Source organism: Cyprinus carpio, chromosome A24 (genome assembly GCF_018340385.1).
Source record: "Cyprinus carpio isolate SPL01 chromosome A24, ASM1834038v1, whole genome shotgun sequence".
Taxonomy (NCBI): Eukaryota; Metazoa; Chordata; class Actinopteri; order Cypriniformes; family Cyprinidae; genus Cyprinus; species Cyprinus carpio.
Genome location: NC_056595.1, coordinates 15,359,464 through 15,382,806, shown reverse-complemented (window position 1 = coordinate 15,382,806; position 23,343 = coordinate 15,359,464). Strand labels below are relative to the sequence as shown.

The 23,343-nt window shown below is 37.1% G+C and overlaps 1 protein-coding gene across 1 annotated transcript in view; it reads left to right on the top strand.

Annotated features, from left to right (window-relative positions):
- The window catches only part of LOC109064576 (phospholipid-transporting ATPase IB-like), a 55,152-nt gene extending 38,838 nt beyond the window's left edge, over window positions 1-16,314 (top strand). Inside the window, exons 27-38 of the mRNA XM_042714908.1 lie at window positions 327-510; window positions 728-838; window positions 2,466-2,540; window positions 3,288-3,410; window positions 3,916-3,994; window positions 4,094-4,155; window positions 6,110-6,165; window positions 7,317-7,425; window positions 10,334-10,422; window positions 10,563-10,667; window positions 14,003-14,094; window positions 15,118-16,314. Of these exons, the coding sequence (XP_042570842.1) occupies window positions 327-510; window positions 728-838; window positions 2,466-2,540; window positions 3,288-3,410; window positions 3,916-3,994; window positions 4,094-4,155; window positions 6,110-6,165; window positions 7,317-7,425; window positions 10,334-10,422; window positions 10,563-10,667; window positions 14,003-14,094; window positions 15,118-15,212 (1,180 nt within the window). The 3' untranslated portion in view covers window positions 15,213-16,314. The remainder of the gene's footprint in view (window positions 1-326; window positions 511-727; window positions 839-2,465; window positions 2,541-3,287; window positions 3,411-3,915; window positions 3,995-4,093; window positions 4,156-6,109; window positions 6,166-7,316; window positions 7,426-10,333; window positions 10,423-10,562; window positions 10,668-14,002; window positions 14,095-15,117) is intronic.
- Window positions 16,315-23,343: the final 7,029 nt, after the last annotated feature.

Here is a 23,343-nt window from a genome sequence, read left to right as displayed (position 1 = left end):
TGAAGGTATTTTTAATATACTCTCATTATGTTTGTCCATCCATTGATTCAAATCCATGCATCACTATACTTTTTTGTAGGATTTCTAATCAGGCACTGAATAGAGTACCCATAAAAAGTTCTTTCAGCCAATGGAATCACTTTGCCATCCGAATTGTTCATGACACCAAACCTCTTGGTCACTTTACACTTCTCTGTTGCTGTCTAATGATGTTGTCACTTTAATGGACAGATTCAGACATTACTGACACGCATATAAAGCATATTTGAGAAAATTGTATAGTACTTGTTTCCTGGGATGTAACTTCTGTCATGTTTTTCTTTCAGGGTGTCTCCGCTGCAGAAGTCCGAGATTGTTGATATGGTGAAGAAGCATGTGAAGGCCATCACGCTGGCTATCGGAGACGGAGCCAACGATGTGGGCATGATACAGACGGCACACGTGGGTGTGGGCATCAGTGGGAATGAGGGCATGCAAGCCACCAACTCGTCTGACTACTCTATAGCTCAGGTCTGACACACAAGCACACTCATGTAATTCATTATTCTGTGACTCGGTCACACACACATATCTCATCTTTAAAAATGTAATTACACTACCACAACACAAAACATACAGCAGTGTTTTGCCCACAGCGCTGTTGTATCCGGCTAGCTGCTCCTGCAGTAATGGATCACATGTGTTCCTGCGGGGAAACTAATTCTTCTCTCAACCTCGCTCTCTTTAGTTCTCATACCTGGAGAAGTTGTTATTGGTTCACGGGGCTTGGAGTTACAACCGGGTCACCAAATGTATCCTGTACTGCTTCTACAAGAATGTGGTTCTGTACATCATAGAGGTATGTACATTAATTGCAATGTGTAAGACTTTTAAAGGGGTAGATCACTTAAAAATGACAATTCTGTCATCATCTGTCTTCATGTTCCCAACCTTTATGCTTTTCTTTCTTCTTTAAAACACAAAAGGAGATTTTAGACAGAAATTTCACAATTCCCTTTCCATACAGTGGGATTCATGCTTTGTCTGAATAGCAGAACAAACTGACTAAATAGAGCCAAGTCTGACATTAATGATTCAGAAATCCTCTGGTATGTGTTTTGTTGTGAGATTTTATAGCAATAGAGGATGGCAGTATTTGTTTCTCACACATTCAAAGAAAACCTGGAATATCAGGGAATTTTAAAATTGCTATTTCCAGGCATGGAGTATGTAATATATATGTATATGTGTGTGTGTGTGTGTGTATATATATATATATATATATATATATATATATATATATATATATATATATATATATATATATATATATATATATATATATATATATATATATATATATATATATATATATATATAACATATTTGAAAATAAATATTGCATGCGTATATTTTCTTTTTATTTACATTTTTAAATAGAATACAATGTTAAAAATACACGCAGTGCATTTCAAGTAAGTCATACATGTTTGGGATGACATGAGCGCAAATACATTTTTCATTTATTTTTGGGCAAACTTTTTCTTTAAACAGCATAGTTTTTCCTTAATAATTAGTACTAACAACACATCATTACATAACACCACTTAAAAAAAATAATCAAAAAATCACCCATCAACAAAAAAAAAACACACAAACATGCTTACACACCATTTTTTTCCCCTCTCTTTTTTCTTGCCTTTTTTCACACCGACACCCTTGCGTACATTAAGTAGACTGCTTGCAGCTGTTTATGGAAGTGTATGACAGTGATAAATGAGAAGCCCCCTCTAGTCTCTGCTTTCCATCACACATACACACACACTCTCGCAGGCACAGACAAAGAGCCGCTGACCCCTATCTATAGTGGCTGGGTCCTTCCAGTTCAAAACTGAATACCAGATACACTGTCATCCGAGAGCTCTGTAAGAGTGTGTGTGTGTGCGCGCTAGGTAGAGTGTGAGCTTTACTGACAGGGTCACCGTTCTGTGTGCTGGAGCATTTGTCAGCTGTGCCACCCCCTAAAATGGCAGCAGGTGCAGAAACGTGCCCCCCTCATTCCCCCGAGGACTCTGCCTATGTGTGTCGGTGTGTGTGTGTGTGTTACAGGAAGAGCTGGGTAAAGGTTAAATGTTTAGATGTCTTTATATTTGTGGAATGCGATTATCCATGCACATCTGTCCGTGTTTGGGGGAGAGGGGTGTTCTGGGGTCTTCCTGGGGATTAGCTTCCAGCAAAGAAGAGCTTTAAAGTTCGAAGTTCACAGACTGTTTTTGTCTTCATAGCAGAGACATTGTGGGGGATGGACAACAAGTGTACATGTGTATGAGTGTGTGTGTGGAGGCTTTTCTTTGTATGAATTGACCTCTGCCTTGAGTCTGATGTTGTGCGAAAGTATTTTGCTAATGGGTTTCACATCTCTCTTTGTAGTATTGTTTATCTTCACCTCTGTATTTTTAACACACTTCCATCTCTCTTTTCTTCAGCTTTGGTTTGCGTTTGTAAATGGTTTCTCTGGACAGATCCTGTTTGAGCGGTGGTGCATTGGCCTGTATAATGTGGTACGTGCATGTGTGTCTGTCTTCATCTTTATAATTTTTAACATTTTATAGTCAAACATTCCAAAAAAATAGTTAGCTGCCTACCTATAAAGCATTTTAAGGCATCATAAGTGCACTCCTGATAAGGGTTTGGCAGCATCCAATGTGTCATTTATAGAAAAGACAATCCCAGAATGCATTGAGGCAAATTATATGAGAAAGTTCATCCAAGTTCATCAATTTAATTTTAATGCTTTTGTTTCTTATAATGTTTACTTGATTAAAAATACAGTAAAAAGAGTATTATTGTGAAATATTATTACAGTTTAAAATAACTGTTTTCTGTTTTAATATATTTTAAAATGTCATTTGTTTTAATAAATAGAATAGGAATAGTAACATTATAAATGTCTTTTACAATAACTTCAAAAAAATAAAATAAAAAACATAAATAAAAAAATCAGTTTAAGGTTTCCTTGCAGAATAAAAGTATTAATTTCAAAAAAATAAAAAAACTTTTGAATATTAGTGGACATTCCTACATTCCTAACATCTCTAGTTATGTCGGTGAAAACATATTTTAAAAATCCACCAAAAACCACAATAAATTGTGGAATGTTGTGTATGGCATACTTAGCTTAGCACACTAATGGTAATCCATTGCAATCAGAGCATTCCAAATCATGTTCCATTTTGGTTGTGCTTTGGTTTAGATGCATTCTGTATATATAATACACTGCAACACTGCAATGTTCGTCTGTTTTTCAGATCTTTACTGCTCTTCCTCCTTTCACACTGGGGATAGTTGACCGGCCGTGCAGTCAGCAGAACATGCTACGATTCCCTCAGCTGTACCGCATCACGCAGAACGCAGAAGGTTTTAACACTAAGGTACCAAGATTTCAGTAGTCGATACAAATGCACAATTTCAATCACAAATTACTCATACTGACACAACAATACCTTGAGACTTATAAATCTGTCTGCAGTGTGTGTCAGACTGTTATTATGATCATCACGCTAGCCTACATCCTGTGTTATAATTGATTATCACAGTCTGATTTGGTTTGCAACATCAGTGTACTCTTTGACTTGAGACTTTCCCGTAGATAAACAGGAGTGCAAGAAACAGCTCTGCTTCCATCTAGATGATAATGAGATTCATGAAGCTGAAATAAGACAGTCATTCATTTATAGCTGAGGATCAGTGTTTGTGTGTGTGTTTGTGTGTGTGTGTGTGTGTTAGAGGTGATCTGGGGGACATTTCACTAGCTGTGCAGTTGCAGAGAAACTGTTTGTGTGGGCTGTGTGTATCTTGGCATTAGTTTGTCTTGACTGACTTTCCCCTTCTCCCGTTCCTGTTTTCTGTCCCTCCCTTCCTCTCTCTCTTTTCCAGGTCTTTTGGGGTCACTGTATAAATGCTCTCATTCACTCCATTATTCTCTTCTGGTTTCCACTCAAAGTTCTGGAGCACGGTAACTATCGCAAGCACTCACACACACACACATGTAGACCACTCCAGCTCGAGTGTGTAAAACTTTCAGTATATTTCATCGCCCTTTTTGTTTCTTCAGACACTCCCTTTGACAACGGCAACAGTGTCGACTACCTGTTCGTGGGGAACATCGTCTACACGGTGAGTTGTCAGCGTGGCATTTACTGCGCTGTAGCTCTCTGCCAGTGAGGTCACACATCATTTCCTTGTTAGTGCTGTTATTCCATTTGTTGGCCGCCAGTGTTTACACTGTAAACTTGTTAATGTCTCTTTTTGCTCGTGAAATTATCCCACAACTCGACAGGAACTCTGTGAGGAAACTGATTAGAACCAGCAAGACCGCTGACCATTGGCTTTTGTGGGCAGATTATGACTGAAATTCTGCATTTCAAGGCTACCATTTACGGTTCTAACAGTCATTTAACTTATTTATTGCTTTAAATGGTTGGAATGGTTCAGTTAGATCTTTTTCTGGGATTTTAAACGTTTAACTTCTGCATCAGTTTTTGTGGTGCTAACTACATACTTTAAAAAACAATTTTTTTTTAACATTTTAATGAGTTTTTTTTTTACTTAAAACTAAAAATATTAACAAAACATCTAGGGATGTGAAAAAAAGATACATATTTTCATAATTGACTGTTTGGAAGGTTGTCTGAAAGAAAAAAGTCATACACCTAGGATGCCTTGAGCGTGAGTAAATCATGCAGTAATTTTAATTTTTGGGTGAACTGTCCCTTTATAGTAGGTCCCTACACCATCACCATATTTTTTTTTCATGGGTTGTTCACATAGATCTTGTTCTTGTGGTTAAAACCTGGACGGAGTGCAACAGAATGGAACGGTACACAGGGGTCTTGACACCCTGCCTTAAAAGCACAATTCTCATTGCCCTTTAAAATTTTCACAAAATCGAAAGCAGTTTGCCAAAGAAATCTGTCTGCATATGTACGTAAAAAAGAACTTTTTACTACACAAAAAACTTATAATCCTAACATTGCTCATACCAATGTTTGAGGTCCAAAAATTGCCTTAAAGTCGATGGTTTTGTTACACAAGCTGTTTTAAAGATATAGCTGTGCAAGAAATGCAGATTTTCAGAGAGAAGGTTCAGTGTGCCTCTTAATTCATTCATTTTAAAGTCACAAAGAAATGGCAGTGAAAGACCTCATCTATATTTAATGTACAATAGAGTGAAATGGATTATTAAAAAACACAAAATTCCATAAAATATTAAAGTTAACACAACAATTTGTTAAAAAGTCTAGTTACGCTAGTTGACCAGTCTGATCCCAATTCATCTCAAATGACAACAAAACTCTCTTTTTTAATGTTTTTGCTTTAATTGCATGTTATCAAAGATCCAGTCAGTACGTGAGTCAGATTCTATAATTGTTTAGGCAAATAATTTATTACACAGATTCTCTCTCTTGATCTTTTGAACGAATTGCAATCAGACTATGCTGATCGGATTTGATTTGCATGCAGCCTGCAAAGAAAATGTTCAGATGTGTCTAATTATATCACAGTATTTTTCCTAATCACATTAAATACAGACTGCAACCCCATAAAAATATCTTTTCATGCCACTTTTCAGCCTCTAAATCACTACTATTCCCTCTCCACTAGCCAATCAGTGAACTGAATTTTGCATATAGCTCTGTCTGTTGTTGTGTTGTGCTTTTGGCCGTCCATTATAAAAATGAGGCCGTGTGTATGTATGTGTGCAACCCAGACTATTAAATACAGTACGTTGGGGTTTTTGGAGGCGATACTAGACGCTAGCCATTAAAACAGTAATGAATGAGTCCCATGGGGAGTGAAGTCTTTGTGTGCTGGTATTTCTTTTCTGTTCATCGCAGGCTTCTGTGTGTATGTGTGTGTGTGTGTGTGTGTGTGTGTACGAGTGATCGCTTTAAGGGCTAAATGTGTAATTGTGTTTTAAAGCAGTGTGCGTCGCTAGAGGCGATAGTAAGTCGATGCCTGTGTGAAAGCCCTCATCTGGTTTTTTTTGGTTGAGCGTTTTACCAGGATGATGAGTGCATATCATTACTGTTATTTATGACTCTCTCTCTCTCTCTCTCTCTCTCTGCAGTATGTAGTGGTTACTGTATGTCTGAAAGCGGGTATGGAGACTACAGCATGGACAAGCCTCACCGTCTGACATCTGAGCCCAAAGCAATTAGACACAACACACACACCACCGTCTGACATCTGAGCCCAAAGCAATTACACACACACACTCCTCACCGTCTGACATCTGAGCCCAAAGCAATTAGCATATATCTGAAGTAAATGGATGTCACATTTATAAAATTTTAGAAGCAAATTTACTTGAAATAAATTCTTGTCTTGCCTTGTTGTCTAAAAATGTCCAAGTTAAGTGAGTTCATGCTTAAATCAGGAAAAAATATGTCATGGGCTACGAAAAATGACATCGCTTTTCTTGAACTCGCTTAATTTTGATACATTTTTCAGAAAACAAGATTCAATATCTTAACTTAATTAGCATGATGTGAGAATTTTTAAATATTTGTAATGGAAAACAAGACAAAAACACTTTATTAAAATATTAGAAAATAATTAATTAGTGCAGTCTAAAGTATTGAATATTACAAAGCATTTGTTATGTCTGAATGAAAAGATCACATTATAGAACAATTTGCACTTGATAATGTGTCAGTTTCACTGCAAAAATTAATTTCTTTCTTAGTGTTTTTGTCTTGTTTCCTGATACAAATATCCTTAAATCAAGACACATTTGCTTGAGAAGCAAAATGACTAAAGATAGTAAGTAGTTTTCTGAAAAATGTGTCAACATGAAATATGTTTATGCTTAAAATAAGAATTAAAATCACTTAATTTTTATTATTTATTTCAGAACAAAGAATTATATTAAAGTCATTTTGCTTAATTTTGCATTTTGCTTAATAAAACTGTGTAAGACATTTTATTTGCAGTGTATAAAAGCATTGTTTAATGCCATTTGTTATGTTTGAATTGAAAGGAGATCACATTATACAACACTTTGCACTTGACATCATGCATCTTATTCTATAGGAAGTTCATATATATTCTGGGAAGTGCTTTAGATAGATGGGGAACATGCTGCTATGTCAGGACATTTCTCTGTCCTGCTGCCGTGTGTGTTGAGGAGACGTCGACACTCCTCGTCCGTTCAGCTGTCCTCACACCAGATCTTGTGATGAAGTAGAGCGGCCTTGGAATTCACACAGTGTCCATTACAGTTGAAGAAGTCTATATTCAGTGTGAAACTGACCATGACCTGTTTTTCTCTTCTAGTTTTCTCATTTGGCTGTATGGGGCAGCATGGTGCTCTGGATGTTGTTTTTTGCTGTCTATTCTGCGATCTGGCCAACTATTCCTATAGCACCAGATATGTTGGGCCAGGTGAGTGTAAATACACACACACTTGCTCATGTTTGTGCTTTCTCACTTAACTTCTGTATCTGACTGCTGCCCGGCTCCTGGACGTTTTGCTCTCTGGGTGTTACGTGCCAGATTTATGGTCCGCCATCCCATTTGGCAGTCTCCCTGCACCTGCCACACAGTCACCTCAGCCCCTGGCTTTTACGGCCTGTCCTGGAAGTGTTGACTTAAGCGGGTGGGTGTTTGAATGAGGAATACTCCAGGAAGGATTTTTGCCCTGCCCACACAGGGATATATACAGTATACACACAGTGGCTCTGTTCCATAATGTAATGAGTCGCCTCGCTCTCTGTTGCCAACATAGGCTGCATCCTAACTGAAATGGAACATGCTAAGTACTCATTTAAAACACTCTGTAAATGCTAGTATGTTATAATAGTAACACGCCTCGTGTAGCATGGGAGACTTGACTCAACTGATAGAAATACACTAACAAATCAGCACACAAATAAGCATATCACTCACATAAATGGAATAAAATGTCTTTTTTTTTTTTATATAGTTTTTTGTTTAAATTATTATTACATTTGTATTATCACCTTTTATTATTGCATTACTATGTATTTAGAACCAACATTTTTCCTCTTCAACCCCTTCAAGAACAAAAAACTTATATAAAACAATATATACATATTTTTAAAAACGATTCATATTAAATTGTTTATAAGAGATTTTTATACATACATTTTTCTGTATACATTTTTACTTCAAAAAATTACATATAAAACTAAAAATACATTTTATATTAATTATATTTATAATTAACATTTTATGTATTAATGCTATTCCTAAAATATGTAGAAAATATGATTATATATAGCATATTTAAAACATTATTATATACTTATTTATATACTTGTAGAAATTTTAAAAAAAATTATCAACACATTTTAGTATTGTATTACATTCATAATAAGAATTCTCTTCAAAAAAAAAAGGCATGTATATGTGAAAAAAAATAAAAAATAAAATAAGAAAAGATCATTAAAATTTGTATTGAAAATTACATGTATTATAAATATGTTACATATAAATAAGAATGTTATGTATTATATATTAATATATGTTTTAAAAAAATGGAATTACATTTTACACATTAATATATTTTAGTATTAAAACACATTTTAGTGTTATTTCTATAATTGTTTTTTTTTTCTTGCTTTGTCCACCATCTTGGATATTTTACAGAGTGATATTTCAGTTCTTTCAGGGATTGTAATACATACATCTCTGGAGGCAGCATAATTGAAAGTGTGCCCACGGTGCCCTTAAATGCTACATATGGGGGCGACTCAGTAGATTTTTGAACAAAGCTAGTGTGTGCGTGCTGTGGGAGTGTGGAGCGGTCGGGGATTGGATAGAGCTCTCCGAAGCCCTCCGGCCCATTAATTCGATTTGTGTCAGAAATCAGGAATGTGCTCAAGTATCACCACACTCTCTATACAAAAAAAAAAAAAAGAGAGAGAAATGGGACATCCCTCGCTCTTAACCCTGCAGCGTTGGCTTTTCTTTCCCCTCTCTGTCCAGCCGTTCATTTTTAATCTCTCCATCTCTTCATGCAGGCCAAGATGGGAGCACACATTGCATGTTTTTCCAGCACTGTATATCAGTGTGTGTATTTTTGTGCGTCTGCTCGTCTGAGAATTCGGGAGAGTTGGTCTGGGGGGGTATGTGCAGCTGTTGCGAGAGGACGCCGTCTAATGGTTTTCGGAGTCTAGTAGATTCCATCGGTGATATCAGCTGTGGAGGATCCTTAAATGTGGGATCACTTGATTGCACACCGTGAAGATTTCTTCTGTCTGTTAAATTAACATTAAAAGTCACTTCAGAAAAATATATTCCTGTAAAAGTTTTTTTCGATCAAATTAATTAATACTAATAAAGTGGAACAAATGTATTGCTCTCATACTAAAATATGATTAAATATCCATAGATTGATATATCCGCTATAAACCAACTGACACTGGCTGTATTGATATTTACATTAAATTACATTAGTGAGACTTTAGTGTCCAAAAAAATTATATACTGTATATACATTTTATTTAATGTTAAATAATAATATTTAAAATAATATTAATATATTAATAAATAAAATTCAATAAAATATATAAATGGAATATTATGGATATACATTTTATTTTTGCATTTTATTTATTTTATATTAAATAGGTGAAAAAGCATTTTATTTATTTAAAATTAAATATAAAAAAGATTTTATATTAAATAGAAAAAAGAAAAAAAAAAAATATATATATTTTAATATAAACTAAAATGTAATTTCACACACATGCGCGCACACACACACATATTATATATATATATATATCCTGTGTATAGACAAATTTTGTGTAAATATTATGGGTTTTATACAAGTTAGAGCAATGAGTAGAATAGAATAGATAATTTATTTGTCCTCAGAGAGGAAATTAATTTTCACAGTCAGTGCGCATAAAAGCCAAAGACAACTGCTCAGTACATATGAACTTATCACAATACAATAAATAAATAAACAAATGAAAGAGTGTAAGATGATGGCTGATTTCCTGTGTGTTTAAAGCAAGAATAGTCTTTCTGCACATAGGTTATGTATAGTATTAGTCATTACACATTGTTTGCTTTAAGTGATTCATTAGGGTGGAAAAAGACACTTCTAATTGGGCCATTAGACAGAGACTGGGAGGAAGAACTAGAACAAACAATAGACAGTAGCAGTAGGTAAACGTGGTAATTGAACTCTCTCACAGGTCAGAAGTGACGCAGTCAGTCAACAGCTGTTGCACGGAGAGGGAAATCTAGCATTGATTGGGTGTTGCAAGGTTTGCAGAGCATTGATTTCAAATTGATGATCTGTTTCTCTTTGTTTTAGGCCGGCAGGGTGATGCAGTGCTGGAGCTTCTGGCTGGGCCTGATACTGGTGCCAACAGCATGTTTACTCAAAGATGTGGTGTGGAATGCGTGAGTAATGTACCACACATATACACACATCAGTGTATTTATGGAGAAAATACAGTGTCATTTAACAATATGTATTAGTCACTTACATAAACAGTCTGAAAGTTTCTCACGTTGTCTTGCTTGTGTATGTCTGCATGCAGAGGACGGCGCACAGTGAGGAAGAGTCTTTTAGAGGAAGTGCAGGAACTGGAAGCTCGGGCTGTGGACCCTGGGGCAGCTGTCCTCAGAGATGCCAGCGGCCGCAGGTATGTCCCTGAATATGCCTTGATGTATACCCGCCTTTCTATAAACTCCCCTGTAATACCTCAGGTTGATTTACAAGTTGTTTTAATATAGATTCAGGCAAATGCATAATTTCTTTTGGTTGTGTTTCTTAACATATAAGATCTGTTTTAAAACTTAGTGAGCTGACTTACTGCCTACATAGGCAGTTGCCTAATATAGCAGAATACTAACTGTAATGAAAGTGACTGAACACAGGCAGCAACTTCATACAAACAGCAAAGTACATATGCTAGAGAAAATGACACAATACTTGAAGCGTAAATATACAGAGTATCATAGCACACAAAAAATAAGTAAATAAGACAATAAAAAAAATACAAAATTTCTCTTGCTTTATCCATCTTTTTTTCACTTAAATATAAATATTTTTAATAATTGATTAATAATAATTGTAATAATGTATTATTATTATTGTTATTATTACTAATACTGTATATAAGTGTATATAATTTATAATTATTGACTTTTTTACTTGTACTTTTTACATTTATATTAATTAAATTATGAAAATGAATTTAATATGTGATTTTATAGTAATTTAGATAAATTTACAATTACATTTTGTTAAAAAAAAAAATTAATTCCCAAATTTTGGATTTTTGTTTGCTTTGCTTGTTACAGTACATTGTTGCTTTCTCTGTGAAGAATACATGCAATGATACACTACAGTTTGTCCAATAGAAGGTATCTTTTTGAAAAAGCCTTTTTTTGTCTGGCCTATGATGCCTTAAAATGCCTTCAGCGGGAAGCTTACTAGGTTTTGGAGCTGATTGATTGTGTTCATGATTTGTTTACAACCTAATGTTGTTTGTGAATTAGTTTGTGGATGTGTGTCTGTGAAATAGACTACATTTGTGTTCATTGTGATCCACTAACCCCTGCCTGAACACCCACAGGCCCGATGCTGAGGATTCATAGACTCATAGAGTCAAAGGCAGGCATGTGCAGGTAGAACCAGCTGCCTGAATCTCTCTGTAGGATGTGCAGTGACCTGTTTCCTCCTTCCCTCAACCTTCCTAAATTCACCATCATCGTCATCTTACGACTTTTCTTTTACTTTTCTCTTTCCATTTCACGTTCGATCGATGTCAGGCGGCCATGAGCTGGTCAGGTTTGCCTAGCTATAAGCACTGGGTGTGTGTAGCTTCCTTAAGATCGTAGCTTTTTGCATGTGTTTGTTTTCATTCTGTGTGTTTGTGGTTTTGAGGATGACTGCGTGGAGTGATTGCATGGATTTAACAGTTTAGCCCAGAGATATTACACTACATATTGCATTAGGTGTACAGCCCTGTATAAGACAGGAACTTGGCAGACAGATATGTAGTCTCATGCAGTTTTTTTGTAATACCTTGGAGTGTTTCATGGTCTTTAGGACACTAATTTATGGCCAGGGAGTTGACAGAATGGACTTCTAATCAGAGGGATGTTGGCCATAAGCCCTGTTTGGGTTTACCCCCTCATTCCCCCAGAGCAGTACACTTAACCTCATTTGTTTCAGTAAATATCCAGCTGTAAAAAGCATAATGGTTGTAAGTCATCCTGAACGAGTGTAGAAATCTGCTGAATGATTAAACGTCAGCTTGAATTCGGCATCACTGGGCGGAGGCTGACACAATTGAAGAGTATATCATAGGCGTTTACAGTTTTGTTTACCCAAAAAGACCCCAACTAGCCCTGCCGGACAAAAGAAAAGTATTTTCCAAACTCTAAGCCAAGCCTGGATTCATACGTGAGGGACGGTTTGAGGAAAATAAGTTATTGCAAATTTGATTAATCAAAACAGCTGTCTGATATTCCATGATTGTCCACGTTCCAGAGGAAGAAAGAGCTCTGGTTACCAGCAAGCCTATGCGTCATTCCATCCTTTTATTTCTTTATTTATCCATTCATCATCCCCGTCTTTCAACCGGTCATCTGTTTTGCAGACATAGTTTTCATTGGCTGATGTTCTGCTATATCTCATATACATATACAGAATTTTTTTACAGCGCAGCCAAATGAATGCCATGTCCTTCCCAACGATAACAGTGCAAACGGTCCCCTTCGTAGCACAATATGAGTTTGAGGTGTAACCTTGAGAAGTTTGGCCCTCCTCCATAACAACTGGTTTTCAGATCACTCTTTCTTTTATGGATGAGGGGAAAGATCGCTTTCATCTGATTTACAGGGAAACATCGTAGACTGATTGTTCTACATGGAATGTGTTTATCAAAGATGGGGTCATGTTCCTTTGATTCCTCTTCATTTTGAAACTGGCTGCAAAATTGCATCAGATTCAGTTTCCAGAATTGAAATTTTGCCATTTAATTTAGTAACCAGAGACTTCTTTATTGGCTGCATTAATTTAAGAATAAAGAGCTTTTGAATACTTCTCATATTGATCGATTTTGTTTGAAGGATTGGAAAGCTTGAGGATTTAGTGTTGTGGAAATATTCGAGGAGATGTTTTTGGATCGCAGGGCTGAGTTTAATGTTGTTTAGGAGTGCTTTGGGAAGCCATTTCTTAGAATTGTGAGAGTATGTGGGTGTAAATGTGTGTTCTGCTCGAGTGAGTATCATTAAGAGTATGTGTCGTTCGCCAGGATGGCCACGCGGCAGAGTAGAGGACTGTGTTATTGAAATGCATGTGATTTGACCTCTAGCTGTCAAGTGTGAAGCATATCAGCCAGTAAGGCCCTGATCAGCAGAACGTGTTTTTCAGGTTTGAAAATGCAGGGTCACCGCACTGCCTTTCTTTTTTTCAATTAAGAAAACAGCAGTGTGCTGATTTTTTTTAATGTTGCTAGGCAACCACCTAATCAGCTGTCCTGTCAGTTTAATCAAGGATTATAGCGCAAGTGCTCTAAAATCTTTAGTTTGCTGTTAAGTAAACTGTCATATTACCAGAAACTTAAAATTAAAAAAAATACAGCTTTAGGTAACCCGCGATAGACACCTCAAGGTCCTCCTCCATCACTGCAGCTTCCAGATGTTCCAAGCAACTGTAAACTTGCATCAATAAAACAGAAGGCCTGCCTCTCCATTCATTCGATAGGACAATGGGAAAAAAATGTGAATAACGTAGTTCAGAGCTCAGGGACTGAAGTGCTCCTACAAATGCACTAGACGCAGCAGCCGGATAAAATGCGAGGTGCCCAAGGCGCATAAACAGCATGCAAAACACTCACTGCCAAAAGAAAACAATTAAAGAAATTATTAAAGGTGCCTCTCACTGTAAAAAAAGCGTTCTGTCTGATCGGGGGGCCTTACTGTGCTGTGATTGGTGGCTTAACTCATCTGTCTTCTGTCTGTCCAGTCTGAACGAGCGTGCCCACCTGCTGACACGGGTCTTCAGGAAAACACCTTCCAGCGTGGGTCGCTCAAACTCTGTGCAGCAGACCGTGTCACGTAAGTGCATGTTCCTTTTGTGCCTTTTTTTACACTTCACATCCACTGAGATCTGCAGACCCTGTATGACTGCAACAGAGCTGACAGCCTCATGAGTTTCTTGTCCGAACTAATGAAAAAAAAAATCTTAAAAAAACTAATGTCACTTTGATTAATCAGATAAATCAGGCAAGTTTTATTTTCTGTATTGTATTGAAAAAAAAAGTTTTCCACATAGTCCAAGTTTGAAATGCTTGTGTGGGATAAAAACAAATGTTTATGTTTTTAACTGTCTCTTATGCTCATCAAGACAGAATTTTTGATCAAAATAGTAATATTGTCAAATATTATTACAATTTGAAATCTTTTTTTTTAAATGTCAAATCTTTATATTTAAGTAATGCCAAGTTATGCTGTTTTGTATTATTTCTTGTGGAAACCATGATATATTTTTCTTCAGGATTCTTAAATCAATGTGAGGTTCAAAGGCACTTATTTGAAATAGTTTTTTTGTAACATAGTAAATGTCTTTACTATGACTTTTAATGTGTCCATGTTGAATAAAATTATCTATTATTTATTTAAAAAGAAAAAAAAAGTCACTGACCCCAAACTTTAAAAAAAAAGTCACTAAACACAAACTTTATGAACATTAGTGTAAAAATAAAATTATACTTTTAAACAAATTGTGTGTGTGTGTGTGTGTGTGTGTGTGTGTGTGTGTGTGTGTGTGTGTGGATTTAAAGTATACGTTTAAACACATAAAATGTTAATATAGAAATGTTATATTATAAATTATGTTTATCCTGTTTTAAAGCTGCAACATTGTGGCTTCCATTTTTCAGACCGACTTGAATTATTTCCATGATCAGTGTTATCTATTCGCCACTGCCGCCCTATTATGAAGTTAATATCACTTAAATATTGTGAGAAAAATAATTGTGGTATATCGACAGCACAGCTGTACAGTGTGTGCTTTGATTGCCACACATGCAAATATCCCTATAATAAAGGCTAACAATTGTTTTCTCTCTCTCCCAATAGATGGATATGCGTTCTCACAGGAGGAGCATGGTGTGGTGTCTCAGTCCCAGGTTGTTCGCTCCTACGACACCACCCGTCAGCGGCCCAGTCTGTAGCTGAAGCTACAGTCACAGCTGGTAGAGACTTTAATGACAACTGTGCTGGGTGATCCTGCTGTGGCCTATAAGCTGAACTAAACTGAACTGGGCACAGCTAGCGCAACATTTGGCCGAGCTACATAACACACCGCCTCCCGATGAGGGACTGGATTTACAGGAAACAGAGGGTTGGGTTGGGCGGGCATATTCTCACACCGAAACGGCCAGTCGAAATGCACTAGACATGAATGGACAGGCGAAAGGAGCCAAGTAGCATCCAGAAACGGAAGCCAGAGACAATATTGTCTGTATCACAATCACGAGTCACAAGATTGCTGCATTTGGTTCTATATCGTGTAGGTGCGTGTTTGCATCTGCACTTTCATGTTATGTGAGCATATATATCAAGAAGGATGTGCATATAGCTTGTCTGTTGCACTCGCTCTTATCCGTCATGTGTGTGTCGGTTGTGGGGCGGCTTTTTGCGCTTCTCACTGTGTCTGCATCTGTGCTTTTGTTAAGTCCTAGTGTCTGCATCTCCAGAGATTGGAGTTTGGCGTATCTGTCATCACCACGGCGAAGCAGGAGGGGAGGCCACTCTAAACAAACACAAAACAGCCACCCACATGCATACACTCTTTCTGGAGGAATGCCCATTGCAGACCTGAGATGGGGGAGGTGTGGCTTACAGATGCCGCAGACACACGCATGCACCCACACGCATGTACCGTTCCCATCCAGTGAGGCTGCCAAAACACACAGCCATTCCACAGGAGGCGGAACCCCCACCCTGCAGCATGGAGCTTCCCAGCTTACCACACACACACAAATACACCTTCTCTCGCTCTCTGTCTCACCTAATCTTCTACTTAAGGGCGGCCTCTGTATCTTAGAGCTCCTGTTCTCTCCGCCTGCGCCTCTCTTTTATTCTCTCTCTTTTTCCAGATCAGCAATCTCCATGTCTCCTTGTTCTCTTGGTCTAGTTATCCTTTCATTCCCTCTGTGTTCCAGTCAGTGGCCGCTGTGGATCACAGCTGTAGTTTTTGCTTTGTCCGCTTTCACTCAACCTGTCGGATTTCTGGACTGATTTGTCAAATAAACTGGACTTGTGACTCTGTCATTCTCTTTTTAAACCTTATTTTTGCCATGTTATTGTTCTCCTCTAGTGTAAGTTAATATTATTATTTTTCAGTTTAAATTTGTTGATTCACATCTGTATGACTTACTTTCTTCTATAGAACAAAAAAGGAGAAATTAATAATGTTCATGCCACTCTTTTGTGCAATGAAAGCATATGGTGAGCAGGAGCTGTCATATACAGAAGTCAACATTTGAAGTGGATCAAAACCTTTCATCAAAGTTGTCCTAAAACCAAAATCTGACAACTTTGATTAACTTTTTAGATCCACTTCAAATGTTGACTACTGTATATAATTTTTATATTTTAATTTTCTAAGTTTTAGTTTTAATTTTAGTTAAAGATTGTCATTTTCTTTTTTAATATTCTATTTAGCTTTAAGTTATTTATTCCAGTTTTAGTTATTTTAGAAGTTAAACTTATTTCAGTTAGCTATATCTAACTATATATGCCTATTAATTTCAAATAAACAAAAAGACTTCGAGTTTAGAGAATTAGAGTTATTAGAAACATTGTGTTATGCATATAACTACTGTTCCCAGAAGGAGGGAAACAAGGTACAACACATGACTATGAGACATATATTCACACCATGCAAAGTCACTGAGCTAAACATAAGGGATCAGCACCGCCACATACACCTTTCTTTTCAAGAGAGTGATGGCCTCCAGTTTAAAAACCCCAGCAGTAAGCACAGACATAGCTACCATTGCTGCAGTGACGTCGTCAAAAATTAAACAGACTTGTGAAGTGATGCCCAACTGGCAGTTGCACAAAAATCATAAAGCATGCCCATGATGTTTCCACGCCCCTCGTAGAGCGCCCAAGCACCCATGTGGATATTAGTCATAACGGGCATATGTAGACATAGCTTTCTACAATCCAATGCAAAAGTTGCCATTCAAATAGCGGCTTTACATGGGGCAGAGTTAGTAAACATTACAAAAAGCTTGTTCAAAGCCTGCTCAATGCATCTGAGTACAACTTGTACAAAGCATGAAATCTCCTGTCTTCCTCTGAGTCAGAGATTTGACAGGGCTGGCAATCTGAACAAGAGCACAAGGGATCCACCGACAGTAAAGATCACATGCACTTCTCTGATGCCAGTACCAACCACAGGGCAGCATCCTTAGACTCAAGGATTCTAAAGGCTTAAAAAATTAATACCAGAGCATTTAAGGAACCGAAAGGCAAGTAGGTGCGTGCTTTGTTGCAGCACTATCAATGCCCTCATGACAAGCCGAAACGGCCATCCAATAAACTTCCAGTGTGGAATGGGAGTGACCTTCCTTTGGAAAGTCAGTATCCCCACAATCACTTATACAGATCTTCGACTGCACTAAGTTTCAAATACACTCTACTTCAACGCAATGCTCTTCAAAATGCAATCATTCTAGTAAGGTCAAACAGATCAAGCAGATTCCCTCTCTCAACAGGCAGGAACTAGAAACCACAGTTCCAGGCAAGGGTGCAGAATCTGACTCCTTCCTGGGACAGCACGTCCCTGGATAGGGAAAAGACACCATGGTGTCCTGAACAACAATGTCATGATGCTCACGTACCATGTCTTTGCTGGCCAAGAAGCCACCAAAATCAGTGAAAGACTCTTGCCGCCTCACCCTGTCCAGGTTGGGCTGTATCAGTTCCCTTGGCAGGAATGCATACAGCAGAGTCCTAGGCTATACATGCCACAGGATATGCATTTGAAACACTGCTTGTTCCATGCTGTCTGCAGGTAGGAGCAGGTCCCCAAATAGGCAAACAATCCTATGCTCAGATGGCACAGCAGAGCCACACCACTTCTGCACATCCTGGAGATATGTGTGGCACTAGGGACCAAAAACGTGTAGGCAAACTACTCGACAGAGACCTCAGAAATATGCATTTCTGCATCGGGCAAATCCACCGATGTAAGCCAAACCTGTGGATTGCAGAGAGCATGACAGGTGACATATTATAAGGATTTTGAATGTGTAATACCTTAATTGCTGGTTCAACAGTCATGAATCTAAGCTAGGGCAGAAAACCCAATTTTTCTTTAGGAGGAGGAAATAATGGCTGGAAAACCTTCTTCTGCCATCTTCCCTTGTGAAACCACCTGAATTGGCACCTTGTTGAGGAGAACAAGGATTTCCTCCCACAGCCCTGGGGAAGCCCTCTTGGACAACGAAATTGCAATTACTGCGCCAAAGATAGTGCAGCTTATAGCCCCATTGGAGTCGTGTGAAGAACCCACAGTGTTAGTGCGTGTGCGCCACTGCTCCAGGCTGACAGCAAGGATGTATTGTGATTGTTGACAAATCAACAGATGAGACTTTGTATGATGAACACAGACTTTCTTTTATTGACAACATTAAAACCGAACCCACTATCTTGCAGGGTCCTTTTTACACAATCTTGATATATTGGCAGGCAGGTTCTCACCAGTTTCTACAGGAGTCAAACAGAACCCGCAAGCTTCTCTTTATCAGAGGAGGATCAAGCCACTTTACTGAAAAACTTTGCTGCCGTTCTTTAAAACAGACCCATGCAAGGGCCCTACATCACTACACTTCCATCCACTGCCCCGAAGAGTGGGGAGGGGAGCCATGATCTGCCCTGCTTGGAAAATATAATCAGAGCATTCCTTGTCTGCATCCAGTGAGAAAGTTAAAGTTCCTCATGAAAAACTGCATTTCTCATGAAAAAGTTTATTAACCATTTGTTAGCTGTGCTAAACTCGAGATAAAAATGTATCTTTTATGCCTTGTTCTTCAACAAGAATCACTACGGTGGGTTTTTCTTGTGAATGTGGCATGGTGGTGTTCTAACAGCGTGGTGAAGAGCTGAAGAACAAAGGGAATGTCATTAGCTTGAAGGCATGAATAAAGGTGTCTTCAGCAAATGGCACAAGAGCGCGATATCCCATAGTTGTGTTGTACCGAGTGAACTGACTGAATGGGAACTGCACAGTTCACTGACTGATGACTCTGTTAACGCACCAGGGAACGAACCTGTTCATATGAGTCAATTGTTCGCAAATCGAAAAATGCATGGCTTGCGCTACCACAGCTTCACTTATATGTGACAAAAAAGACATTTCTCCTGGCTAGGTTTTAACTCATTGCTTCAAATTCATACTGGTGAGTAAATGATGTTGAATAAATAAACGTTGAATAGCAGCCTATGTGAGAAAGTGTCAAAGGGCTCACAGGCTCAGCAAGAAAGATCGTTTTAAAATTACTGAGCTAAAAGATAAGCTTAGTGTGATTTGGTTCACTTATATGCTGTCTTAAAAAGTGAAAGCCAACATTCACCAGCGGGCTTATAAGTGGAGTTTGATTTGTGCGTTCTCCGGCTGGGTTTGTTTGAAGTGCACTTCAGAGTCAGAGTAACAGGTTAGGAAATGAGCTGAGGTGGAGTGTTATCTTAAGATTACAGACAGGAAAGAAAGGAGAGCACTTACACATTTACAGCATGTGTAGATCTTACCTTATTTAAACCCTAAATCACTCAGTTTGCCAAAGAGCACATTGTACATCGGTGCATGTGTGTATGTGAAAGAAAATCTGTGAAGGGTGTCATTAACTATACAAACGGCAAGTGGATATTTAGAATAATCACACACATATATGTTAATTTAATTCTTAATGTAACTGTAAGGGTGTGTGTGTGACCTTAAAAACTCCATCAGTCCCATGATCCCTCATTGCTAAGAAGTCCACACCCAGGCCTCTGAATATGAGCCAGCTCTGTCCAGCTCCACTGCCTCCAATATGTGGAATCCATTCCTGTTGCACCTCAGCAAGCACCACGTGGATCCATTTCAACTCTGTCCAAAGACTCCCCAAATGTTAGTTTCCATATATGCATGCCAAGAACACAGACAGACTTAACTAAATGCAATTATTGTGGGTTTTGTTTGTATAATATAGTTGCAGCCATTGTCTGGATGGAAAGTGTGACTAGTGACGCGTGCTGTTAAATGTGTTTAAAGACTCTTGTTTGAAGAGTTTTTAGTCTAGCAAGTTAAACTAAAAGCTATTTGTGTTTTAGCACTTTCAAGTAATATTTATATAGATATAGCTTTCAATTTTCATCCTGTCTCATATGTGCATGTGCAAAACAAATATTACTGACCGAACACAACTGTCCTGTGGCCTTAAATGTTTGCATGCAGAAAATTAAATTACGAAAGACTCTGTTAAGTTTTCATCATGCACAGTGACATAGGGTCAGTTCTGAGGTTTGAGTTTTGTTCAAGGTAATCAAATCAAGTGTTTTAATAATCATAAATAAGTAATAACTTACTGTCACTCATCATTATCAGCATCCCCCTCAGAGAGACCAGCAAAATAACTTTTAGAGTAATTAGATTTTTTTATTTTTATGTTTTGGAGGGAAATGAATATTTTATTCCGCAAGGATTCATTATTGATCAAGTGACAGTAAAGACATTTCTAATGTTACAAGACTTATCTTGACAGTTATTTCAATCTTCTGTTCATCAAAGAATCCTAAAAAGATGTATCACAGTTCCCACAAAAATATTATGCAGCACAACTGTTTTTGACTTTTCTTGGACATTAAATCAGCATAATTAGAATGATATTGGAAGGATTATTTGACACTGAAGACCGAAGTGATGATGCTGAGAATTCAGCTTTGCTATCACAGGATTAAATTACATTATAAAATAAATAAATAACTATATTAAAAAAAAAAAAAAAATGTTTTTGTCTTTTTATGTTTTGCATTTTTTGATCACATAAATGCAGCCTCTGTGAGCATAGGTGAATTCTTTCAAAATCTTACCAACCCACTATATAAATATAAATAATAGCTGTTCAATTATGACATCAACTCAACTTAATTCAGCATGGGTTCCAGTATCTACTATATTTAAAAGAAATATGAACATGTGCATAGAGTTTTATGACTAAATGTTTTTCTGTAAGTGCAAACAATTAGCATGGAAACTATGCAAAGATTTATGGATGCAGCCCTTGGTCTCAGTTTGGTCTTGAGTGTTGAGAGTGATGAAAGTCTGAGCACTTAAAGGCCATGTGTAACAGGAGCACTCGGGTTTATTTTAGCTATTAGCTGCATGTCTTCATTTGAGAGCGCCAAACATACCGCTGACAGCAGTACTCAGCATCTCTTACAAACAACCCAGTGACACTTCACAGTCTCTAAAAATATTTATTAAAATTAATATATTTCATATGTAAAAGACTCATAGCACTCTCAAAGAGAGAGGCACATTAAACCTCAAATACTCATTCAGTTTCACAAACACCCATATCGTACACAAAAATAGATCTGATGTGCATGTGAAATTGCCCACAGAAACAGCCGAAACAGACATGTCCCTGTCAGGACAGAGTTTGATACTTTTCCTATAGGGGTAGAAACATCCCACCTCAAACTTTAAAGGCATAGTTTACCAAAAAATGACAATTCTGTCTACATTTACTCAAACTCATGTCATTCCAGTCAGTGGAACACAATAGACGATATTCTAAAAAACTGTTTTTGTCCATACAATAAAAGTCAGTGGGGTCCAAAACAACAGCACTATTATCACTTATTTTATTATCATTCTATTATTTTAGTATTATATTTTTAGTATTATATTATATACTATTATATTATTTATTAATATTTTTAATTGTTTTATATTTTTATTTTCAAATTTTGCTTTAATTTTAGTTTAGGTTTTAGCAATTGTGTTAGCTTTGTATGCTTTTGCCATATTTTACTTATTTTTATATATTTTTTATTCAGCTTAAATTTATTTTTAAATAAGTTTTTGTTTAACTTTAGTATTTCAACTTAAACTTTAGTTATTTGCCAAGGCAACATTTTTTTATTTTTGTTTGAATTTTTTTTTCCGTCTAATATATAATTTTAGTTTAACTAAGCAGTTTTTCTATGTGCTTTTGCCATTTTTATTAGCTTAAGTTAAATATTTCTATTTAGCTTTCATTTCAGTTTTAGTTGTAGTAACTTAAACTTGTTTTATTTCAGTTAGTTCCCAAGGCAACATTTCTTATTTATATATATATATATTTCTTTTTAAAAAGTTCAAGTTTTTCATTGTTACATTTTTCTTTTTTTTCAACATTTCTAATTTTTCATTTAATATGTATATTTCATTTCAGCAGTATTTCAATTAATAAAAATGATTTTCAATAGTTTAGTTTTAGTTAACAAGAACAACACTGACTTGCACTGGATGAAATAAAACAAACATTTTTAAATTATCTTTTTTTGTGTTCAGCAGAAGAAAGTCATAAAAGTTTGAAACAACATTTTGCAGTTAACTACTGTACCTTTTTATCTTCCAACTCTCAAAAGCCAAATAACTCAGACTGGTGATTTTAAATCAGGCAGTGTTTAATTTCATTGTGATTTTTCTGCCATTAGTCTGAGATCTAATACAGGAGTTTTAGAAGTTCAGAAAGGTGATGGCCTTCTACTGGAGGAGCCTGGGACTTTTCTTTTCTCACTTAACTGCCGCCTTTGAGCGTGCTGAAAGAAACCCACTCCAAATGAAATGCCCTGGAACCCTTTTGGTACTCCTTGAGTGTACCTTATGCTAACAGAGGGGAAGAAAAGTGGCTCACATACACAGTCCTTTCACAAGGCAGAGACTTAGTGAAGGGGAACAGTTGGCAGACAGTTTTTACTGCATAATTGACTCTGGTGCTTTCTGAAGCCACTAATCTGAGCTACACACATCTTCGCACATTGCTTTCCCAAACACAGGCCTATATTTTTGTATATTTTCTATTCAGATCCTTGGCAATGCTAAAATGACTTTGGTTCTGCAGAATGTGAGTGTGTATATGCGAAAGTGTAAGTGTGTGTGTCTACTGTATGTGCATGTGTTGCAGTGGGCAGGAGGGTGGAGCGTCACAGTCTGTGTCCTGTGTTCATGTTATTAGATTTTAAGCATCCAACAGGGAGCCAGGACTGTTTTTCACATTACAGCACCTGTGATTCCCATTACCCAAAACATATAGTGCA